The sequence below is a fragment of the Patagioenas fasciata genome, chromosome 7 (assembly GCF_037038585.1).
Source record: "Patagioenas fasciata isolate bPatFas1 chromosome 7, bPatFas1.hap1, whole genome shotgun sequence".
NCBI classification, from domain to species: domain Eukaryota; kingdom Metazoa; phylum Chordata; class Aves; order Columbiformes; family Columbidae; genus Patagioenas; species Patagioenas fasciata.
The window spans coordinates 10,771,601-10,797,082 of record NC_092526.1 but is presented as its reverse complement, the minus strand read 5'-3'; the positions used below and the strand labels follow the sequence as shown (position 1 = coordinate 10,797,082).

The 25,482-nt window shown below is 47.8% G+C and overlaps 1 protein-coding gene across 2 annotated transcripts in view; it reads right to left on the bottom strand.

The window, feature by feature from the left end:
* Nucleotides 1-18,135, bottom strand: part of SLC12A8 (solute carrier family 12 member 8) — a 54,098-nt gene extending 35,963 nt beyond the window's left edge. For both annotated transcript variants that reach the window (XR_011739955.1, XM_065840796.2), the window contains exons 1-5: nt 18,085-18,135; nt 13,676-13,895; nt 12,676-12,822; nt 9,635-9,826; nt 5,704-5,935 (exon numbers count right to left, since the gene is read on the bottom strand). Coding sequence is in view for 1 of the 2 variants with exons in the window: in XM_065840796.2 (XP_065696868.1) it covers nt 5,704-5,935; nt 9,635-9,826; nt 12,676-12,822; nt 13,676-13,747 (643 nt within the window). In the remaining variant the exon portion in view is untranslated. The remainder of the gene's footprint in view (nt 1-5,703; nt 5,936-9,634; nt 9,827-12,675; nt 12,823-13,675; nt 13,896-18,084) is intronic.
* Between the last annotated feature and the right edge of the window lie 7,347 nt (nt 18,136-25,482).

Sequence of the window (25,482 nt, the reverse complement as noted above, 5' to 3'; positions counted from 1 at the left end):
GTTTTAGGGTGTCGAATTAGACCAGGACCCTCCTCCTCCTCAGCAGCATGCGGCAGCGGGCAGCTCGCTCCCCAGCCCCATGTGGCCACTTGGACAGTGCAGCCTGGAGAAAGGGAGACTGAAGGGGAGCATACAAGGTTTTTCAGGCAAGGTGCTTTAACACAGAAAGGAAGGAAGGACATCAGCTGGTCTCCAAGTCCTTGAGAGACCCAAAGCCAATCCAAAGGTTTTGGCTGCAGGAATGAGGGGCTAGCCTGAGATAGTTGTGACCAGTGCAGAGTCCCCAGGTATGCAGCAGAGGATCCATCACTGGAAATTTTGAAGAGCAGGTTACATGCAGACAGCATCCCCAGCACTGCCCAGTGGGTGCAGGAGGGCAGGACCCTGAGCCTTCCTCCCCTCCTCCTCACCCACCTCCTGGGAGATGCCTCAGGGTGGCAGCCTCAGCAAAGGGGGGCACAGAGATGCAGCTCCGGCCCTCAGTGAGCTGCAGCTGTACCAACACCCCGAGCATCCGCCAGCAAGCAGGACCACAGCTCCTCAACAAAGCCTGACCACCGGGTGTCCTCCAGCAAGGAAACACTGTGAAAACCTACTTCCAAAGAGCAGAACTATCACAGCAGAATTACATCTCAACTCTTTTTTTTTTTTTTTTCTAAATAAGCTGCTTTAAATACGTACTTCAGAGAGCCTGGACAGAGCGGTGTAGCTTTCCTCTCACTATCTAAATAAGGCCCCTAACAATGTTATCACTTTTCAAAACACATCTGTCCCACAGCTCCTAGCCCAGACAATTGGCAGGTAACCAGTTAATAAATGTCTTCGCCAGACTGTTGAATAGGCTGGCCCAGGCTCAAGAGTGATGTCAGGGCCATTCAATGCGCTATAATTGGAAAAACCTGGGGAAAGCAATTCCGTGTTTTTTAATAAATAAAGAGCATATTAGCAGCCTCCTGCTTTTATTCACCATGGTGTCTACCTTGTTCAGTAGCAAAGTGGGATTTTTTTTTCTGCTGCCACTTACTCAATGATTTTTACGTGGAATCCGATGCCAGTTTCCAGATGTGTCTCAGGCCAGGAAGTCAGCAATCAGCCTGGATAAAGCCTCTGGGATTAGCTGCAGATCATCTTCTGACACACACATCCTTCCTGCACCCTCTCTTATGAAACTGGGGCACACCCCTCGTGCCCAAAAATAAAACAAAACAACCCAAAGACAAACAAAAGCCCCCAATTACAATGCTTTGATCATCTCATATCAAATATATGAGTATATATTTAATTAATTCAACCAATCAAAGCCTCTGAGGCACCATTCAATGGATCTTTACAATGCCAGAGTGTTTATATACATAAATCACTTTAACAATTTTACAGGTTCCCTGTCTGCTGGAACAGCCCCTGGCAAAGATCATGTCCCACAGCTTCTCACCAGTGGTACCCACAGGAGAGCATCAGCTCCCCAGCTCAGCCACAGAACACCTGACGGGGATGAATCCTCCAAAGGAAGAGCTGATGAGGAAGAGTGGATGGGGAAGAGCGGATGAGGAAGAGAGGATGAGGAAGAGAGGATGATAAATGAGTTTTCTGGGCTCTGCGTGAGCAACTTTGGAAAGCTAAAACCCAAGTGAGTGACATGAAGGATGTGGTTTGCACGGAAAATAATCCCAAGCAGAAGCACTGTGGCATCAAGATGACTTTTCAAGCCTTCTCGCATCCCTGAGAAAGGAACTACCTGGGTTTTCCAGCCGGGAGGAGAAGGGCTCAGCCCCACATCACTGGGCTCCACGCTTGCCCCAGCCACACAGTACTGTGTGCTGCAGGACTGGCGAGTCCCAGCCCAATGGGACCCAATTATTGAAATTAGTGAATTCCCAACAGATTTTTTTCTTTTCCTCAGGCATTTAAGAAGCTGCTGTCAGGCCCATTTTGCGTGTTGCGATTCTTTTCATCTCCCCAACAAAGCACAACCAAATTAACACCAGCCCTCCCCAAATAACCCCCACCCTGATCGGCTCCCGCAGCCACTTGGCTTCAACAGGGCACCTGAGAGCCACTGCCAAAACAGGAAAGCAGGCGCCTACTTGAAAGGGAGTATTTGGGAGTCACCCTACACAAAAATTAGCAGAGATATGCTAGAAAAATAAAAGAGTGGGCATTAACAGCGGGCTTATCTTCTTTTTCCGTGACTCTAATGTTCGGGACGTGAAAAGGCCAAAAAGTTTCACATACCATTCTGAGGAGCTGGTCACGGAGAGGAGCATCCTCTCCCTCACGTTCACTGCTCCTCCCAAAATGACTCAGGCTGATTTTGAGGTATGGACCTCCAGAATTAAAACACAAATGTACGCTAGCCACAAAACCCCTGCACTGCTACTGTGCGATCCTGTAGCAAGTGCTGTGTCTTGGTTAGGGATTGAGAAGTCGAGCACTGCCCAATTTACCTGTGTTAAGTTTGGTAAAAAAAGTAAGCTGTGCCTAAGGAGAAAGAGAATACAGATGTTTTCCATCCCCAGGAAAGAACACAGGGAAAGATCCCCAGGAAAGAGCACACGCTTCTGCAGATGGGACTGAATTTTAAGGCTAGTGGCCAGAGACAGCTCAATGAGGCTGGATTTCAGATGGCATAGGGAGCCCCTCTCCTCAATACCCACCCCTGGCCAAGATCCCAGCTTGGGACCGTGACCCGTTCCCAGGGGAAGCATCAGCCAGAGCCAAGGGGAGGATTTAGGATTAACTCCAAAAAACTCAGCCAGTCCCACCCCACCCTGCGGGAAGGAGCAAAAGCCCTCGGGGCCAGGCAGAGGGATGCTGCAGCCTGGCAGGGAGCAGGCAGGTCTGCCTGCAGTCTCAGCAGTATCTGGACAAATAACCCAGAGCATCCCCTGTTTGCTGGAGCTGCTCAGCTCCTCCAGCCCCAGCTCCAGGCTGCAAGAGCCTGGAAGGTTCTCAGAGCAGGAGCAACCCATGGCAATTGGGAGGAAAAAAAATAAATAAAAGGAGCAAAAGCAGCAGGGAGCCCTGCTGAGAAGCCCCCTTTTGTGTAAACACGCTCCATCCTCAGACTAAAAATAAAGGCAAACCACAGGAAGGGAGTGAGTGCTTGGACAATATCCGATGTGGTGTGTGCCTGGGTGTGCGCTGAGGGAACGGGGAGAAGAGCTGGAGACTCCACCCAGCCCAACCGCACAAAGGCAGCCGTTTCAGACCTTCAAGATGGACAGGCATTCCTGGAGATTATTTCAATCCAAATAACTGCTGCTTGGCAGATGTGCAGTCCTTTGGTATGTGTGCAGCACTTGGAAATGCAAAGTGATGGAAAAGGCTGCCATGGCAGGAGTGGGAATGGCAGGGTGACTGCACAAGGCCCATTTTACAGGTTCAGAGACCAAGACCTAAGGCTGTGAACTGAAACCCCATAAACCTGTCATTAAACAAGGATACAACTAGACAAGATGTCAGCTGAAATCTTTCCAGCTCACAGGTCCATCCTCAAAAATTATCTCTCCCTGCACACTGCCCTTTGCATTTCAGTCACGGCTGCATCCAAAGAACCAAACCCAAAACAACTGCAGGCAGGTGAAGGCTGCCGAGAGGTGACCACTTGACTGTTCACTCAAAAGGGTCCCAAATGCTTCCCCAGGTGCTGGGCTCAGATGCACTGCACCCCACCATCGCCATCGGCCGCCTCCTGAGGATGGAGTTTCACCCACAGCTGCACATCCCGCCCGCAGCCTCCTCGCAGGAGGGATGCTTTGCTGATGGGTGCAATTGTGCCCAAGAGACGAGCAGCCCCCCACGCCGTGCAGAAAGCGTGCAAGACAGAGTGAGGAGGCTTCTTGAAGGCCAGCTCTCCCGGTTGGTGCTGACACACCACTCAGAGGCCTTCTGGGGAAGTGCAGGACTTGCGAGGAACCAAGTACTCAGCCTGGCTCGTAGCAGTTTTCTCACACAGAGGCGGTCTGTCAAAGCAGAGGAACCCACAGCTCTTCCCAGCCAGCCTCAGGGCCATAGGTCCCACTGTACGGGCAGCACTGCTCTGGGATACTGGCGTTTGGAGCTTGGGTCTCGCCACCATCAGCCTGACGTTCTTCCATACACTGAAATTCCTCTCTTTAGCCAGCCACAGCTAAACTGCAGCATCTGCTATGCTCAACAGCCTCGTTTCCCTTCCTTTCTCTATTTTCAGTGAGAAGAAAATGACAGAGTGCTCGGCAGTGGAGGAAATCAAAGACAACTACATTGACCTCAACTTGAGCTTGCCTCCTGCTGACGTTTGTGTTCCTCTAATTCTCTCCTCCTGGTCCCATGTTTACTTTCCTACCATCAGGTCTTACCCTGAGTATTCATCTTCTCTCTACTATTAGAAAGGTCTCTAGGTCCACATAAAAATTCTCCTCTGAGCACAACCAAAACACTACCTCCCCCCCCGCCCCATTTCCTTTAGAAAACAACTTCCTATGAAACGCAGCTGTTTGGAGCAGGTCAGTTGCTTTCTCTGCAGGACACATCACAGGGACCACAATTGTCCTCACTTCGTTCTCATTTGCAAGTGTCTGCTGGGAATTTTACCAGCTTTCCTCTGGGCATCTCTTTCTTGTTAAGTATAAAATGCAAATGCCTTTCCACAAGGCTCTCTGAGAGGGGAGAAGTGGCTGGGGCGGCAGCTCCTGTGCCCACCCCGATGTCCCTGCACACCGTCCCGGCAGCATAAAACCCCAGCAGTGTGAAAGGCAGCCGCTCCACGGGCACTGTGAACTCCTATGGGACTCATCTCTCGCTATCCCACTCGGCAGCTGAATCATGACTGTAAATCAAAAGTCAAGATCTTTCCTTTAAACTGACTTTAACAGGCCCCTTGCAACCCCTGAAGCTCCTGCTGGACACAGGGGAAGCCAAGAAAAAGGTGACACCTTCTGTTTACTCAGCTAATTACACTTCGTTAGTGCTGAAAGTGGCCGGTGCAGCCCGCATGGACCCCATCCACCGCAACTCCCCACGTCTTGAGATGTGTTTCCCTGCAAACACCTCTCATGGATGAGGATGGAGGGAGGGGAAAGGGGGCTCGAGGTGCAAGCAGGGCTGCAGGTGGGAGCCCCAAACCTCTGCCTTGCTCAAGCTGGAGCAGTTGCTGGGGAAGGTTAATGGGGGGAGACTTGCACTCCCAGCTCCTTAAAACCCCAGCAGTCACCTGCGCCAGCCCACCCAGCTCCCTTCTCAGCTCCCCAGCACGGCCCGGGGCAGCAAATCCAGCAGTGTGCAGTTGGGGACACAGCCCACCACTGCCAGGGTCTGAGTGACCCCAGGGGTCTCTGACAAGAACAGCTCCTTAATCCAGAGTTACAATTCTTCCTTTTTTTGGACACAACACTCAGAGTTAGACAGCAGAAGGCTACAAAGAGCAATTGCTAACACAGCTGCTCTCTGTTGCTAGAAAACCTCCAAGTTTATACAAGCATAGCAAGTGCACACCCTGAGACCTGTTCCTGTGGTTAAACACCTAAATTAATACGGCATTTTCAGTCATGCTCTGGAAATTCTTATTCCTTACAAAATTACAAGTTGCCTCTAAAAGCTCGGTATAAAAGGATGGGGGACATGTCTGGGAGCACTGAACTCCACCTCTGCCCAGATGTGTACCTTCACAAATACACCGAAGGAGAAAGCCCTGGAGGATTAACACCTCCTGACCCCCAGTTTTACCTGGATCAAGATGTGTAAAGGACCCAATGACGAAGTCAAGTGTCGAGACAGCCAGGAGGAAGAGCAGCAGGAGCTGGAGCCTGATGATCCACTTCACCCCAGCCAGGTTGATCCCCAGCAGGCCCAGCAGGACAGCCAGGGAGATCCCGCGCACCGCCCAGATGTTGCTGAGGCTCAGGACATCTGCGATGGACTCCGCGAATCCAGTGATGTACATGGCACCTGCAACGCACTGAAGGACAGAGCTCTGTGAGAACAAGAGGTCCCCATCCACAGCCTTCATGCCAGCCTGGGGGCCCTCTGTTCAGACAGACAGATACTTGCTGTCACAATACAGTCTTTAATGTCACTCTGGCCTACAGGGACTGAACCTTATTGCTGTAAGAGAGCATGCTGCCCGGGCAGCACACCTACTGCCCAGGCTAACAGAGAAGGCTGGTCACTAGCCCAGTAACTTTCCACTGGCTTTAAAATTAACCCTCTATTAATGCTACAGGAGAAACCACACTGGCTTCTACAAGGGATAAAAGGATGAGTCAACCTCTAAGTTTCTTCCCTTCTTCTGTTTCTCTGTTCAACACCTGTCTGAAGAACAACAGTTTGCTTCCCCCTTCACTGCCTCCCAGGGGTTATTTTTAACTCAGTGTTTAGTTTGGATGTAAAGTCTGAGGTTTCACCAGCTCCCCATCTCGCTGCTGGAACAGAGCCTGCACTTTTGAGGAGAGCACATTGTGCAAGCCATGCCTCCCGCACTGCCGGGACAGCTGTCTGTTTGTCTTGCTGCAGGGCAGGACACACGCTGTGCCCTAGGTGGCTGAGAGTCTGCAGGACAGGACATCTGCAACACAGGTTCAGGCCTCAAACCCCACTGCAGGGCAATCCTAAATACCAGAACATTTCCCTCCAGAGGTTCCCACCAGCTGACATCTCAACAACAACCTTTTCCAGTGCACAGCACCCCTGGCAAAACAGGTCTGGGCACATGGCTGCACACTGACACGGGTGGTGTGACCTTGGGTCCTGTCAGCCCACTGTCCCTGTGCAGAGACGAGGGATGTGCAGCACAGCTCCCACACGATGGGAAGGGAGAAAACCTCCACCCAAGCCAGTAAGACCCAGAGCAGCCCCCTCCCTCGCTGCAGAACTCTCTTGGACTGACCCAGCACTGCTCCACTGAGAGTGTTCAGGGCGACCTGACCCATAACCAGGAGCTGTGGGTTCAAATGTGGTTTTCAGCAAGCAAGGTGTGTGGGACTCGCCTATTCAGACTAGGACACGTACAACTTGGAGATCCTGGAGAAGGATTCACCTCCAGAAACAGACACTTAGCACAGATTGGGTGAACTAAAGTGCTGAAAGTCTCTCCTTTTCCTCACTGGTAGCCCCACTATGAACATCTCCACCAGAGAAGCCTCAGACTCTGCAAGGAAGTCCCCAGGCAAGTAGAAGTATTCTTGTTTACTTGTGTTCAGCATGGCCTACACCACCACTGAGTGGATCATGCACGTCCTACACAGGTGTTCTCTCTGGAAAATGGGTTCCTCCTGAGCTGGCAGAGGACAACACCCCACACTGGCAAAGCTCCTCTTGGGGCATCCACAAAAGCTGCACTTCAGACCTGAAGCCAAAAAAACCCCAAACAGAACTGAACTCTGATAAACGCATTAAAACCAGGTGCAGTTCTTGTTTCTCACATGAGGAAAAGCCCTGTGGACAGACAGCGGTATCACCTAAACCCACCTGACCCATGTCAGTTTTTGAAGAAATTTTCTTAACTAAATAAGCTTTCTTTTCTTTCATGCCAGGGACAGCAATGTGCAAGGACACTCTGAAGGGAGCAGAGCAGAGCGAGCCTCTGACACGGTCTCAGCACCACAAGCCACGCTGAAGCCTTTCCTCTGATGAACCACGAGCACCAGCAGAACAGAGGAGCTGGGTGCCCACAAACCCCTCACTGCTCTGCACAGAGACATGGCCAAGCAGCACTGCGACACAAACTACCAGTCTTGAAATGAGAACTGAGTTCTAGGCCTAAATTTGAAGAAATCAGTCCCTTACAAGGCTTTGTAATTCACTGGGTGAGGAACATAATCGATTTTCAACACTCAGACAACCACTGCCACTGTCTTCACTTTTCAGATTTTAGGGCTGGACCCTGGAAAACCTCTGCTTGCACAGATAGGTCTTACTGCAAATCACTATAGAAAAGGAGACTGCGGAGAAAGGCACCAATCCCCAGCCTCGTGGTTAGAGCTGCAGTGACCAAACACATCAGTCTCATAAGACCTGGTAGATGTGTGCTGGATGGTTTAGGACAATCTGATTAAGCCTCTCGTATGGAACACCCCAGGAGGACAGCAAAGCCCAGCTGGGTCTGAGCTCACCTTGACTGATGCAGCACAGAAAATGTTTACAGTGAGGGTGGTAAAACAACTGGCCCAGGTTGCCCAGAGAGGTGGTAGATGCCTCATCCTTGAAAATAAAATACTTAAGGCCAGGTTGAACGGAGCTCTGAGCAACCTGATCTGAGTGAAGATGTCCCTGCTCATGGCAGGGGGTTGGACCAGGTGACCTTTGAAGGTCCCTTCCAACCCAAACTATTCTATGACTCTATGATCTCTGCAGAAGCCTCAGGGCACTTAGCCACCTCCCATCTCCCAAGGCATCAGCAGCACATAGCCAGTCATGCCCCACTCACCCCAGTCAGACCAGGGGATAGGGAATGCCCCCATTGCTGGCCGGACTCACTTCGTGAGGGAGGTTACAGTGCTCCATGAGCATCTCTAGCAGGGGAGCAGCCTGCAGCTGGTGCAGAGCACGTCAGGCAGAAAGCACGGCCAAAGAGAAGGGAAAGGCATCAGCTTTCGGGAGCAGACAAAGCGAGCCTGAGCAAGCTGCCAGCTCCCACCCGCAGCCCCCTGCGCACAGGGGGTGGCTGGGCCGGGGCTGCGGCAGCCATGGCTTTTACAGCCCCCAGGACGGGCTGCAGCCTGATTGCTTTCCCAGCCGGGGTCCGCTCGGAGAGCCAGAGTGGAAAATATGACAGGAAGGATTCTCATGTGTGGCCCATTTCCATATCTTGGCTTGTAACTGCATTCAGTTTGTGTTTTATGGACACTTGTTTTTAATCTGGAGTGAAAGGACAAGAGGGGATTATTTTTGGTTTGGGGCTTTTTAAGGGTTTTTGGAGATTGCTGCAAGCCAGTCAGTTAAAAACAAACCTCAATATAAATGCTTCTCTGCTCACCGCATTTTATACTGTTCATAATATCTTTATAGGGGGAGGGGGTTAAGTTACTGTGAGTTTAAGAGATTACTTTCCATTCTTTATATTTAGTACTTGTGTATTTCGGTGCTTCACCACCATGACGGCTGCTTTCAGAAAACCCAGAACTGTGACTTTTGGATCTCCAGAAGTCACTCAGCTGTGGCCCTCACCGCTGCCCAGCTCTCCTCCCACACCAGCTCCACTTCTGTGGCTCCTGCAGAGAAGCAGCCAAGGCTTGCCCGGTTCTGAGGACACCAGGAACACACCAAGACCAATGTGCCAGCCCACAGCCACCCGCTGGGCTTTAGGTGGCCACCCTGGCCTCTACCCCTTTGCTTTAAATCAAATCTCTCACCAGCAAGGACATGTCCTGGCACTGGGGGTAATTTGGGATGGGAGGGCAGATCCTGCATGTTCAAACACCCAGTTTCTCCACCACTGTGACCCATGCCAGGTGGCGTATTGCCCTGCACAGGTTTGCTTGTGGGGAGCAGAGCAGGGCTGAATGGTCCCTGCACTGCTCTCCCTTGCTGGAGCATTACAGGGATTGTACTTCTGGCAGGAAAGCACAAGATTAATATCATCATTGCAAAGTTTCTAAATTCTCTTTAAGTAAACTTTTTTTGTTGTTGTTGTTTTGTTTTGCGTTTTTTTTTTTGTTACCTGGCCAAAAATATAAAGGAGGCCAATGGTCCCCCCTACTTGACCTCCAAGGACAGTAGAAATCATAGAGTAGACTCCTCCATTTCCAATGCTGCACTTTTCACACACCCCAATTCCAGATAAGACTGTCACCAGGGCAACCAGGATGACAAAGGACACCAGAAACATGCCCATTACAATGCCCGTGTTTCCCTGGAATGAAAAAAAAAAAGAAAACACCCATAAGTAAAGTTCAACTCACACCATGAAGATTAGTCAAGAAAGACCTGTCTGCTCCTGGTCACATCAATGAAACTGGGAGTCACCACAGATCGAAATAAAAAACACACACCCCTACTTATCTAATTAATGTAACCGATTGCCAGATTTACAGATCAAATTAACACCCCTCTGAAGAAGATCTGACTCATCCTGGGGCTGGACAGACCTTTGCATGATCAGGTTCTGCTCTGCCACCAGGCTCTTGCATGAATCACTGATTTTGTCCTCTGGTTCAAAAAGAAGGAGGTCAAACAATGATTCAGCCACCATGGGCAGGGGATCACCACCTATTTGCATGGTTTAGAACAACATGCTTAAAAAAAAAGCCACTGTCATAACGAAAAATAGTTTCAAAATAGAACCTTTGGGAGTTGCGACAACTGATTTATTAACAGCATCAAGCTTGCATTTTAATTTTTCAGAACATTTATCTTTAAAAGCTCTGATACTCCCAAACAATGAGATACCAAAGAACAAAAGCCCAAAAGCAACATGGTGTGGAAGATTAATAACAGTCTCACAAACCAGGACACGCTGGCCCTTCTCTGTAGGACATAAGCCAAGGGGCAGGTGGCTCTCGCTCTCCCGGTCCTCAGGAAAGCTTTGTCCAGAGGATTCACCCCACTGAACAAACAACCATCGTGCTCGGAGTGGAGGGAGCAGCTACTGCACCAGCCATGGTCCCACTGCGGGGTGAGGAGCAAAAGCCTCTGAACAAACCCAGCGGCAGGTCCCTGGTTGGCAAAATCACCCCTATTTTTGGGGTTCAGTTTGCCATTTGGGTCAGATTTTCAGAAAGAGAAGTCGCTTAGTACCTCCAAAAGCATTCAAGTATTTCTTTCAATCTTGGGACCTCCCAACCCTCTTGCACATGGCTATGATTTATTTTCCAGGGTCAAAAGTTTTCCCTTGTGCTCCAGCCCACCTTCCCCTGCTGACAAATCGCTCAGCCCTGTGTACAGCAATTCCAACTGCTCGATCAGAAATCTCGTCCAGTGCCCAGTGCTTTGTTAACATCTGGCTTCCCTTCCCCTGCCTTTACTCATATTGCAGCCCATCTCCACGTCCCTCCTTTCCAACCTTGCTCCCGCAATGCTCATTTCTGAGGTCATGCAAGCCTTGATGGGGTTTGCTTATCGCCAGCACTAAAAGGCTGCTTTTCAGCTTTGGAGTTGGTTGAAATCCCAGATTTTTAATTTTTCTTGGTGAAAAAAACAGAAACATATCCAGGATGTTGCTATCATCATAAAATCCTATTTTGGTTCAGCATCCCGCTGCCTTTGACAGGGGCTTTAGCTGGTCAGTAGGGAATGGAGCCAAGGATTGCTAAAAATGCAGCTGCTGGCTGGGTCAGCACCACAGTCCACTAGAACCCCATACTCCTGTTTTAAAAGGACAATTGTTCTTTTTCTTCAGCAACTTACACTTAGGTTAAAAGGGTTAATAAATACGACATGCTTCAGTTAAAAAAAAATAGCACACATAGGCAAACATACACGTAGCCTTGGGCTTTTCCAGGATCTGCTGGTGGCACTAGGCCATGGCAGCAGCAAGTTAGTGGACAATGCAATGGTTCCCACGGAAGTAAGGGTTAACACAAAGACCAGGGTGGAAGGCTGGACCCACAGCAACACTATCCAGCAGAGAAAGTGAGAATAAAAAGCTCCATTAAACACCAATGCCTATTTATGCATGCGTGCTGGAAGGGGTTAGTGCAGCGTTACAATAGTTGTTGGACATTTCGGCAAGATTTGGGTCTCCTGGAATCGCAAAGCTTTACCAGCCCCGGTTCTGGAAATTTATAGCAAAAGCCTGACTCTGCAAACGCCTGGAGATGTGACCGTCCTCTGCCAGGGGAGCTCCCTGCCAACCCCAACTTCTCCTCCCTTCCCTTTCATGCTGCTTCCAGCTGTTTCAGTTTTTCTTTTATTTACTGGCTTTTTTTTTTATTTGCATTCGCTCCAGCAGTAACTTGCTTTCAATGGAGATGTGGAGAAAATAAGATCAAGAGGAAAAGGGAGCTAGAAAAATCATCCCAACTTCTCCACCACGATGGCCACAGCTCCCCTCAAAGCCTCCAGCAAAGACATTCTCAATACAGAGTGCCAGTGTTTTCCTGCTCCTTTTGGAAGATGTCCACCATGCCTGTGACATGAACTTATGCCTCTGACATGAACTCTGCCCAAAGCTCAAATTCCATTTGTCCCCAGAGGATCTTTCCTTCTTCTAAGGGGAAATTTTAAGGTATAATAAAACATTTTGCATCCGGAGGGACACAGAGACACTCTTCCAGGCTCTGACCCTCAGTGAGATGCTGTTCTGGATCCATAAGTGGACACCCCTTTGATAGCAATGACAATTTACCCTCAGTAAGGATTGTCATTCAAGACATCAGGGACTGCAACACTGCTGTGTTCAGAAGAGATCTCCCTCAGTGGCGTTGCAAAGATGGCAAAGTAGCTCTGACTACAGCAAGATACTACCTGAAAAGCAGTTTTTTCATCTCAACAATGCAACACAAGAGTGTCCCTGTTCATTGTCAAGGTTGGCTGTGTTTTTCTTTCTCTTTCCTAAAGTTAAAATAGGAAACCACTTACAAAGACCACTTCAGCTTTCCATTCTAGGGGAACTTTTCGAAATACTAAAAAATACCATAGGACATAAGCAAAGCCTGAAGTGAGCAGTACAGAATACAAAACACCTGGGTGGTGATAGAAGTACAAAGTAAGGAGGTGAGGAGGAAAATGCCTATTCACACGTTCAACCAAGTCAGCACTCACCACAAGCCATCCCGTCCTCAGGAAAAGAACCACTCCAAAAATGTTGATCATGCAGGAGGTGAAGACACCATCCCATGTTCCAAACAGCACTGGCTCCCACACAAACAGCTGGATCTTCCACCAGGGCTTGGTCTGCGTTTGAGATACCTAGAGGAAAGCAAAGCCTTGGGTTTTACTTCTTGTGCTTTACAGGTAGGCTGCTGAAGAGGTGGAACAGCCAGGCACCAGCAGCGGGATGGCCACCATGAGCTGCTAAGACATCAGTTTGCTGCAAATTATCTCCAAGATGAAGGGGCAGCAGAGCTGTTGGGATCCCTGGAAGAGACAGTTCCCAGTAATATCCTATTTATATTCTCGTAGCAGAACCAGCAAATTAACCCCACTGATGATCACAGAATCACAGAATGTTAGTGATTGGAAGGGACCTCGAAAGATCACCTAGTCCAATCCTCCTGCCAGAGCAGGAACACCCAGATGAGGTTGAATGAATCAAAAACACCATTCAAGGCGGTCCTTCACAAAGCCTGTAGCTGTATGTTGTGCTTTTCCTTCTGTCCCTGCCAAGCACCCCACCAAGACAGGCAGGGTCCTCAGTGCACTGGAGAAGTATTTGAGGTGAGATGACAAACCAGGCTGGACAGACTGGGACTGACAGAGTAGGTTAAGATGGCCTGACCACCACACACAGCCATCTCCCACAAATCTGGGGATCAGGACATCTAGAGGAGATACAGGACTCTGGTACTCAGGACACCAGCAAATTTTGAAGCTGCTGGAACCAAAAGCCGAAACTCCAGAGAAAGTGCAGCTTTCCCACTGCAACTCTGGAGTCAAACCTCCTTTCTCCCTTTCTAAAGTCAGTCCCTCAGGTTTACATAGCAGCAAGAAGAGCGGTCTTGTTATTTCAGCCCTATTTAGCAGTCACAGAGACCAGGAGGGGGTACAGAGACCACCAGAGATGGAAACTTGGGCTATGAAGGGAAATGGCTCTCCAACATACCTGCTGCGCTTCCTCATGGAACAGCTCTTGGACATATCCCTCACTTCTGGCACCATTCCGGCTGAACATCATATCCTTGGTGTTGCCTCCACCTGCCCGACGCGCAGCTCTAACACTACAACGGGTGAGGCTGATCCCAGCAGGTCAGCTATTTTCCTCCATCAAATTCCTGCAGTGCTGGATCCTCCGTTGCAGAAGATTCATTATTTTATTGCAGTCACTGTGAAAGCAGGGAAGGCAGAAGACACCGCTATCACTTTCTTAACCTGCAGAAGCACAAAGTTATTACCCAGACAGAGCTGACAGCGGCTTGTAGCAGAGGCTGAACCACAGGGTGACAGCAGAGCAAGCAGAGAGCGATACTCCCCCAGCACCATCCCAGAGCCTACCTGCAGCACAGGCTCTATCATCAGCCCCACATTTAACAGTCTTTGGTGGCCTTTTCTGAATCTATCCACACCCCTGGCATCCCCAGCATCCTGCAGCACCAGCTCCACAGCCTCACTGTGTGCTGCCTGCAAAAAGTGTTTCCTTTGGCTGGTTTCACATCTCGCACCTGATAATTTCATTCTATTCTCTGGTGACACAGACCATTCACTCCCCAGCACCGCTAAATACCTCACTGCCTTGGTCGTATCCCCTTCAGCTGTACCTTTTGCTGACTAGAGTCCCGCCAATGTAGTCTCTCCCCTGACAAGTTACCTCATTACCCCACTCTGTCCCTCTTCCAGTATAAAGCAGAGCTGGAACTGGAGCAGCTGAAACTCTCCACCACCACAGACCCACATGTTGATTTCTTGATGCTCTCAGCCACATCCCCTGCATCAATGTACAGGAGCATTTCTCCATAGTCATACCCACGTTGGAGGTACAGCCATGCTGTCTGCAGTGGCCCAGCTTCAGAGTTTTATCTGCCACAGGTAGACTCTAGCAGTGGGTCAGGCTTATACACACCACGTGTGTACCAAGAAAGCAGTATCAGATTTTACTTCAAGGACAACTTAAACCATCTTTATGGAAGGGGAAAGCTAACACGAGCATTCCTCTGCCTCAAAATTGCTGGTTCCTCTCCACATGGGGGTGGTTTTTACATGAAGTTCTCTCTCTAATTGTGGAAAGCTGCTTTTCTATACCTCTCTCCAGGTGGCTGCAAGTCTTAACTTTCCCCAAATGGTTCTGCGATGGCCAGCAACCAGTTGCCCATGGTCTCCCATGATAATTGCCAACAGAGCATTTCTGGCCATTTCTCAGCACAGGTACACCCTGCCCAGGTAAGACAAGGAGGGCTGCAGTCAGAGGGGAGCAAGATGTGCTCCACAGCTGTGGAGAGGGCAGTTTGACTGGATCATTGGCTCTCCTGGGGCTGACTGTTTCCCATCCAGTTGAGCTCACACACTTAAAAGAACCAACCATGGTCACACATGGCTTGTACCAGTGGATGGACACCTTTCTTCAGACAAGAGGCCAAATTTACCATGGGCACAGTGTAGGAATCTCTGACTCCTCCAGTTTACAACCTACGGAGACAAGACAACCAAAAGAAACGTGCTTTTCCTATTTCACAGGGACAGACATAGAGAAACTACTCCGGGTCACTCAGGATTTCTCCATCAAGATCCAAAGCCCAGCTCCTAGATTAGCACTTTCACCATCCTGCCTTTATTTCTCTATTTTTAAATACCCATTAATAAATAACCAGTCCTTGCTGCTGCTCCACCACAGTGTTCCAGCTGCAGAAGGTCTCCTGTGGCACAGGAGGTTCTTCTTCACCCTGTCTACGTGGCTGGTTAAGCAGCACCAAAGTCGTAAGGGTTCATTGATTCCCTGCTGCCCCCTCCCCTCTTTTTGAAGCAAATAACCGCTCACAATATCACAAATGACTGCTCTTACGGGGATACTGGGGCTTCAAGCAGGGCAAAAGCAGCAGGAGCAGATGAATGCTAAAGAAACAAAGCTCATGTTTTTATGCAAATAGCTGTAGTAATAAGAGAAAAAAAATACACAACAGGAAACAAGATTATAACAGCCATATCCTCCTAAAATTCCCCAAGACAGTCCTTCCTCAACAGACATTTCCCTCAGTAAAGAACTCACTGTGGCCACTCAAACTCCTGGATGGGCAAAGCCCAGGGAGGCTGCACGGATTTCACACCTGGAACTCACCTTGCAGGAAACTACAGAACCATAGAATCATTTGGCTGGAAGACACCCTCAAGATCATTGTGTCCAACCATAAAATGTTACCCTCCTGGAGATTTAAAACCCCCTATCTCACAATTTCCTTCCATTTTCTGAGCATTAAAACACCTCTCCTGCCCTGTGCTCCCTTGCTCTTTCAGCTTATTCCTGCTTGTGTCAGTATAAGCGCTTCCTCCTCTGCAGTCGCAGGAAATTACCTCTCCACTTTTGCACCTCCACAGCATTTCCAGCCACTTAATACCTTATTACTCAATTCTTCAATTGTTTACATCCCTCCTCAATGTATGGATCCATTCAGCCCTACATGGCAACCGAAGCAAACACAGGAGGGGTGTAAAGCGTAGAAGCGAGAGCTGAGCAAACATGCCAAGACGGCAGCTGCACATGCAGCCACGTCCCAGTCCACGCGACATGCACATATCTTGGGGTCTGAAAGTGGAAAGTCCTTGGGGCAGGAGCCTTCCTCTCGTCCCACGCAGCACTCAACCAGCACAGCACAGTTTTTACACTGCTGCACAGCAGAGAGATGTTTTTGGGCAGTATTACCTATATAGGTCACTGACCCAACAGAAGCTTTTTCTGCTATACACACCAGCCAACCAAAAAAGCCAAACAGGCACAAATTTCCTCTAATATAAGTGAGACTCTAACTCACAAGTTAATTGCATTACTTTTCCTGAAGTTTTTGCCAAAGACACTAACTGGTCTATAAATTAAAGAAGAATGGCTGTTTTAACCTTTCCATACCATTTAGCGCTTGAGAGAGCAGAAGAGCATTAGCAAACCTCCTCTTAGAAACATACATTACACAGGCTCATCTCCTTTTCCTGAGACGCTTCTATGTTTAATTACAAAACCAGGTTCCTACAGGTGAAACTTCCCTGCCCTCCACATCCTTTCAAAACAATAATATTTTATCAATCGTAACATTAAAGCCACTTCTGAGCTAAGTGTCGCTGCTCTGAGCTACTCAACAGCTGGCTGATCTTAAAGACGAAAGGTTAACACCTTCCCAAGCACAACTGCGGGTGGTCCCGCGACCCCCAAAACCCCCGCCCCTGCCAGAAGAGGTGCTTCCAAACCTCCTCCCTCAAGGGACCCAGCAGCCAACAGCACTTCAGCTTTAATAAATCCCCTCAACTCCTCTCCAGGTCAAGTTCTTAAAAACATCTAATTTAGAGGACCCTGAGGAAGGCAGGAATTAAAGGGAAATAAAGCAGCCAGAAGGTACTGCCACGCACAGGAGCGCTCAGTTATTCCCAGTTATTCATTTACTCCAATAGCCACGAGAATTACCCAACTCTTATTGTTTTCACATATCTCTGCAGCGTAACTAACTCTGCGGAACACGAGAGGCAGGAAACAAGTCCCGGCTCACCCCAGGAGCTTTAATTTCCCGGTGCGGTCAGATGGCTTCGGTTTTGCAGAAGCTGCGGTGCTGCCAACACCTTCGTGCCTGCGGCCCATCGCTGCACCGGGGCTGCACCCCCCGCTTCCTGGAGAACACTGCAGCACCTGCGCGCTCTTCCTTTTCTTTTTTTAATTCCTTTTCTTTTCCGCCTTTTTTTTCCTGCCTTTCTGCCTGATTCTTTTGTTTTTCTTGGTTTTTTTTTGTTGTTGTTGTATGCTTGGTTGTTTTGGTTTGTTGTTTGTTTTTTCTTTTGATTTGCCTTTTTCCTTTATTTTTCCTTTTTTCCTTTTTTCCATTTAATTTGCCTTTCTTTTGCCTTTTTTTCTTTTAATTCGTCTTTCTTCTTTTACCTTTTTTCCTTCTATTTTGCCTTTTTTCTTTTGTCTTTTTTTCTTTTAATTCGTCTTTCTTCTTTGGCCTTTTTTTCCTTCTATTTCGCCTTTTTTCTTTTGCCTTTTTTTTTCCTTTTAATTCACCATTTTTCTTTTGCCTTTTTTAATTTACCTTTTTTCCTTTTGTCTTTTTTCCTTTTAACCCGCCTTTCTTTCCTCTTCCCCCCCGCTCCCCCTTTTATTCTTCAGCTTTTCTTTCCCCCGTTTTCTAACCCCCTCCTCCCCCGCCCCGAGCGAGCTACTGCACCACCCCAGCCGGACGGAGCAGTGGCCGAAGCAACGCGAAGTAAAGCAACGCGCGGTGCCCCCGGCACGGTCCGCGCCGCTTGGCCTTGTGTCCCCCGCACCCCCGCCTCGGCCTCGCCGCGTTGGGGCGCGGGTTCCCCCGGCCCCGCTCCCTCACTCACCTGTGCCGCCCGGGCCCGCCCGCCGCCCCGCGCCCGCTGCCCCGCGGCGCCGCCTCCCGAGCGGGGCCGCCCCGGGCGCTGCCACGTCTACCCGGGCAGCGCTGCCACCCCCGGCCGGGCGCTGGAGCTCGGTCCCGGGCAGCCCCTGCCCGCCGGGGCCGCTTGATCGACCCGGTTCCGAGCGTTTCCACTCGGGGCCGGAGAAAGCGCCGGGTGGTTCCTGCAGGAGGGGCCGAGACAGCGCGGTGCCAAAGCGGTGGGCAGCGGCACACGTATCGCTGAGTGCGGGAAGCCGAACTAATTAGCGTTCAGGAGCAGAATTCCACTAAACCTGACATTCTCAGGAGTCCAGCAAAAAATATAAAGAATGAAATTCAGAGCTGCTTGGTTTCAGCAGGAGGGAAAGCTGCCAACCGCGGGGACATGGGGCTCCGGCTCTGCACAGGACCGGCTGCAACCTGGTTTCAATACGAACTCACTTCAGCGTAACTTCCCTATTCACGGCTGCCAAGAAACCCAGCGACCCCGCGTAGACAAAGCTCTGTCTGAATTAAAGTCACGAATTTTGGATAGTCTCAGTGTAAACAGGATTAAATCTAAAGCTGGACACCCTTCCTTAGAGGTTGAATAGCAGTCACGGACTTATTTTACTTCCAAAATGAAGTAAACCAAAATGAGTTAGGGCCATTTTAATTTTCAATAAAGTATCCACACAAGACATCACGTAATCTAGCGAACCCACTTCAATTTTCCAGAGTGTCCCATGGAGGCAACACGTAAACAAGCCTTTACTCTTGGGCAGACACAGCAAGGACGGGCGAGTGGCAGAAAAGGAAAGCAAGAGTTCAGAGAAGACAGGTGCTTCTCAAAGGAGGGTGAAGCCTAACTGAAGAAGTCAGCAGGTATCTCCCCAAGACATTTCTGCAATATTTTGGAAGCTCTCCTCCAGCTTCCTTATCTTTACACTCTTTACAACTATCTGGGAACAGGTTCAACCACATTATCTCATCTTGAGGGACAGTGCAAAATGTATAGTTAAGTATCTTCGATTCGTTGCAGAACTGGTGAACAGTCAGTAATTCACTGAGGACCGAGCCCTGGGACTTGCCCGCAGGCACGTCTGCCCCTACTCACGTGTGCGCACGTTATGCAAGAGCCAAACAGGTAATAGAGACTGCAGGAATCCCACAAAAGGTATTTTCAAGGAACACATCGACACATTAAAATCATAGAACCACATAATAATTTTGGTTGGAAGAGAACCTGGAGATCACAGAGTCCAACCGTTAACCTGACACTGTCACTAAACCACATCTACAAGAACTTCATCTACACGCCCTTTAAACACCTCCAGGGATGGTGACTCCACCACTGCCCTGGGCAGCCTGTTCCAATGCCTGACAACCCTTTCTGTGAAAATTTTTTTCCTAATATCCAATCTGAACCTCCCCTGGCACAACTTGAGGCCATTTCCTCTTGTTCTATCACTTGCTACTTGGCAGAAGAGACCAACACCCTCCATGCTACAACCTCCTTTCAGGTAGCTGTAGACAGCGATAAGGTCTCCCCTCAGCCTCCTTTTCTCCAGGCTGAACAGCCCCAGATCCCTCAGCCACTTCTCATCAGACTTGTGCTCCAGACTCTTCACCGGCTCCATTCCCTTCTCTGAACTCTCTCCAGCACCTCAATGTCTTTCCTGTAGTGAGGGGCCCAAAACCGAACACAGGATTTGAGGTGCAGCCTCACCAGTACCGAGTACAGGGGGATGATCACTGCCCTGGTCCTGCTGTCCGCACCATTCTTCACCAAGTACGGCTGTTTAAAAGCACTTTCAGGAGCGCTTGTCCTTGGTCTCCATCTGATCCTATTTAAGCCGTGGCAATTTTCAACGTTTTCCTTCTTGGCAAAAGAACCCAATCGGCAGCAGTGCTGCAGCGGGGCCGCCTGTGCTCCCGAGGAGCACACTGTTTTTCCATACTCAGCACACGAGCGAAACCGCAGAGTGACATACGCTGTCACTTCTTCAAGGGCCATCAACAAGTGGCAGTTGTGCAAAGCGGTTTGCTTTCCTTAAAGAATGGACTTTGCACATATAGAGGTAACCTGAATGCAAGAGAAGCGGCTCTAAGATTATTCATAACAAATATGTGGTGATGTGGAATGGTATGAACTGCCCCAGCACACGCTCGGGACGGCTGTGTGACACACAGTGGGTTTGGCCACCGCTGTGCTCATGCAAGCCTTCCTCTGCACTGCCCCGAGGTCTACACCACCTCCAGAAAAACCATCACAAACCATTTGAGAAAGTTTTAGAAAAGGCCTAATTAAAAATTCTCTGTCCTTACGCTGCATACCTGAGCTGTACTGAGAGGAAAAGGGGGGAAAGATGCAACTAAAAGCTAAAATTGTTTTATCAATTTATCTTGTGTGCTTTTATGGCTTGCAGTGAATGCTGCAAATTGCACGGACCAGCAGGAATGCCACCCCTTGGGTTACGCAGGTCCTCAGGACTGCCAGATGCAGCATCTGAAGCCTGGCAGACCTCACTACTGTGATTTGAGAACTTTCCATAGTCCATGTTGTGTCACTTGGTGGAAACTTTCCAGGGAATGGCATCCAGAGGCAAATTTGAGAGAGCGAGGGAGGTGACAAAAGCTTACGTGGGATAAAACAGTTGAAGTGTAAAATACCAGAGTGTCAAAAGATACAAACATAGACCCCAGAAACAGAGAAAGTAGCAGCACAGAGGTCAGTCACCAAGAGAAGATGTGAATTTGGAACATGCACAGGTCTGGGTCATCCCGTGAAACGTGGGAAGGATTGATTCTCAGTAGAATGGATTTATCACATACCTCATCACCGTCTTCTTAGTTGCCAGACATGCCCGTCTTTCCTAACACAGCAACAAGCAAGCTGATTCCCATCCACACACACAGCACGAACTGTGAATAAACTGCACTATTTAGCTAATCACATTTCTTTGTGACCTACCGACAAACCCTACATCAACAGTAAAATGGGCCATTACACATAGAGAGTATCTTCCTAGACAGAATGAAGAGCCGGCCTTTTTCGCTCATAGCTATAAACTGTAAAATAATTTGCTTTTAAAATGCATTTTACCTGATTTTGTTCAGTCCATGAATGCAGCGGTTATCGATATAGCACCTGAGCATCGCCACAAACAACATTCTTGTTTGGACTCCTTAAAACAGAGTTCAACGCAATGAGACCGACTCTCAGAGCCAGCACTGCCAAGGTGTGTTTCCGTACCCAACGGGAGCACTCGCACTGTCCTCGTGGCTCATTTTCAATCAGCTGCAACATCCACCGTTCCAGCTACACACTTGGGTAGGTGACTGAACATCCCATTTATTTTGATTTGACACTTTCCTTTAAGCTAACAAATTACCATCTGAAAGAAAATCCTCCTGAGTCCTGTTTTGGAAGAAAAGATCACTTTGGCACACTGGTATCGCTTACCTTGTTTATCCATCTTCTCCAGCTGTAACTTTCTTAGGCTGTTCTGATCTATCATTAGCTTTATAACAAAGAAGCTTTCAGGAACTGGCAAGACAAATGGAAAATACAGGACTTGAGAGAAAACAAACAAGTCATCCTTTGAGCTTCTGGTGACATCCCCTGCTTTGTTCTCACACATTACCGCAGGTCGATTACCTTGCAATTGCCCTGAACGTATTCTCAGCGCTCCTGGTCGTCACTTCATCATCTCTCCTGACTCAGTTTCTTGTGACAAGACAGACTGATTAAGGAAGTGCTGCTCCTGAAGAGCTTTCGGAGTATAAAAAAAATATACTTCTTGTACAGCTGTTATTCTTATTAAAACGCGTAAATATATATATAAATTACACTGCTAAAATAATGGAATCCTCTTGGCTTCACTTAAGCCAGGCTAGTGCTTTTGAACCAATAGCAGCTAGAAAAACTCTTGTTATTTCTGCCTCTCTGAAATGGCCCTAACCATGAAAAAAATTGAAAAACCTATATGTAAATTAAAGTGAAAACATGTTCAGTGGCACAGCCTGCATTTCCACAGCTGGGTCAGTTTACCTTTCTCAGAGCAGGTATTACCTCCTCTCTACACTACCTACAAGCTATTGCCAAATATACCAGCACAGAGCTTGGTTTGGGACCAGGCACCCACCTTTCCAGCTGAGGTGTGGAAGGTGCAGCCGCTGCCACACAAAAGCTGAGCCGTGTTGCTACCAGAAGGCAGCGGGGTTTGATTATCACGTAGGCAGGTAGAGCTGCCTGGGGAGAGGGACTCCAAGTGGCAAAACCAGCAGTTACCTGTTCACCCAGCAAACACCCAGAAGGAAACACAAATAACAGAGGGAAGAAAGGGATGCCGTGCTTTTCGCACAATGTGCACGGTGGCTGACACAGGCAATGGCCAGGTAGTTTGCCAGACTGCAGAAGATATGCACATGCCCCCCCATTTTAAGACAGAACCTCACCGAGTCATCGTGTTTAATTTCTGCCAGTGACTCATGCGTATGTGCATGTGACTGCATTAGAAAAGATGCTGCAGGAGGGATGTCACGAACGTGAAGCCTGGCGCTGATGTGAGAGGGGAAAGGTGCTGCAGATGTACAGATGTACCTGAGCAGCTGGGCAGGGCTGGTGTCTGCGGACAACACGCACCGGCTCCGCTTTAAACCCAAAGCTCTCTTCTGTAAACTCCATATCTCGACAACTAAAGCAGACAAAAGAGCAAACAGTATTCTATAGGAAACTATCCTCTGTTGTTTCGGCAAGTGCAATGTAGAAGACAATCAACAAATGGACACTCTACCAGAACACCTCCCTAAACCAACCCGCCTCCAAATCTACTTTCATAAACTTCTATCCTGGAACTACAGAATAGTTTATCCTGCACAGTGCAAAAAAATACTGATTTCAGAGAGAGAGAGATTTTTGCAGCCCTCTAAATAAACAAATAACCAATCATTTTAACAGAAAACTGTTTCCTTCTCCTAGCAAAAAGTAAAGCTAATTTAATGTTGTTTTTTTTTTTCTCATTCAATAGAAAATGTATGCTCTAGCAACTCTTTTTAACATCAAGATATCGAAAAATGTCGTCTTTTCTCTATCACTTTACTATTCAACAATTTTAATAATGAAATTCAATAAGCAGAAACTATTGGCTTTGATTTCTTATTTCCACTGCATAAATATAAACAAATTAAAAAATCAGTATAACTAATGTAGGCAAACATAACAGAACTAAAGACAAGTAGGGTGGTTGAGTGCTCAGGCACTGCTCACTCAGGCATATTGCAGAGTGCAGCCACAGTCTAGAACTATTAAACACGACACAATTAAAAGTGGCTACTATACTGGCTGGATGTTACCCTACCACAGCAAGTTCTTGAGAGGTTATTTTCAAAACAAGACCAAAACACGGCACACTAGAGCAGTGGTGAAACCAAGTCATATCAAGTCACGTTGCTCCGTGTCAACACCAAGTCACGTTGCCACGTTCGCTCCAGACTTCAGAAGTAGGTAAAGGCGCCACAAAACAGCAACATGGGGACAGGAAGAGGGGGACAGGAGGAGTGGGACAGTTTTCCCCAGGCCAGTCCCAGCAGAAAGCCCGTTCCATCCCTCGCTGCCTCGTGGGCGCCTCTCCTGGGGCTTCTGTCCCCCAGGACACCGGAGCGGATCTCCCGAGCGCCCTTTCTCTGCTCCTCTGTCAATTCTGTCACCTGGGTTAAACCCCCTCAGATGGGGTTTAGGCCAAGCCCAGACGAAAAGCTCCTCAGGCTCAGCCACCACTGCTCAAGGAGCTGGTGGAGCCCCAGGGGCTCCTGGACCTCCTGTGACACACATGGGGAGCCCCTGGCACCCAACGTCACTCACTCTGCACTTGGTCTGATCACAGCTCAAGTCTTAGCATAGAACTTCAAGTTGTTGTTTTGGTTTTTTCCCCTTTTTAAAAGGTATTTTACGACTTTCAACATTTCCTTATACGAAACTTGCTCTCATGCGAAGTAAAATTAACAGAGTCACACACGTCACAAAAATCAAATCTTTATCAGAAGGGACCCTACCAAAAGATTCAAGGAAAACAATGCCTTTAACACACGAATAAATAAAGGTGAGAAAACTAAATTATCAGTAATTGGTGCTAGGGGGCACATTTCTACTTCTGTAAGTGCATAAATGCTACCGTCTTCAAGATTTTTAAAATATTTCCTTCAACGATAGAAAAATTCACGTAACAAATCCTCTATGCTACACAGCTACAAAATGATGCAGTGCACACACGACATGTTGTTATCCAATAGACTTAAGAACTTTCTTAGAACTGAGATCAAAACAAAGTCCTGATTCTCATTCACCTGAAGAGTTGCTGACACCGAGTACGTGCCCTCCAGGGCAAACAGGGATCGCCAAAGGAAAGCTGCTCTAATACAAGGTGTTTCTATTAAAGTGGTTCCAGTGCAATTTTCAAGAAGTCCAGGATTAAAATTAAGATCAGATACTCTGTTTTCTATAACCAAAGCAGGCAAGAAGGATATCCAAAGGGGAAGAAACCTCAGAACTAAGTTTTATATGTCTCAAAACCAGTATTTAAAGATTTCATTTAATTGTTGAAAGTACCCACTTTACTTCTTGCACAACGATCCGTATCCTTACATGCCTTCATCTGTCTCATTAAGATTCTGTTGGAAATTACCTAACGCGAAAAATGCTGCTAAGTCTATTCATAAAACAGTATTCTATATTTTTATTTTTCAAACAGCAAGTGACCACATTTAAAATGCATCATTTGCAAATATAAATTATCAAACTATTAGTTTAATTAAAAATAAAGCAAAAACATAACTTCCCTTAGTATCACAATACATAGAAGGGTATTATAAACCCCAGAATACTAAGTTAACCATTAAGAAAACAATAATGTCAAAAGTGATGAAACTCATTAAGTCACTTAATGAATAAATCAATCCTAAGAATACAATACCATTTACCATGATTATGTTAAAAAAAAGAACAATCTTTCATTGTATTATACAGATAAAACAACCAAATCCTTCATGCCACATTTTGTAAACCATGATATAAATTACACTCACAGTCAAATAAACAGGAAGAGTAACTCCCAAAATATCTTCAGTTGCTTTTAGGGCAGAAATAAAGGCAGAAATAGAATCAGTTAAAATATATCAAGTTTAACAAAAAAAAAAAAAAAAAAAAAAAAAAAAAAAAAAAAAATCATTTGGTCAAGCCTGCTATCCAAATAGTTTTGTTTCCTGCAAAACTATTTTTGTCTTTTTTGAATTATGAAATTTAAATGTTTTACATATTAAATGTAAGCGATGTGTTGAACTACGTTCAATCCTTTTATACTTGTATCATTTTGCTATGAGA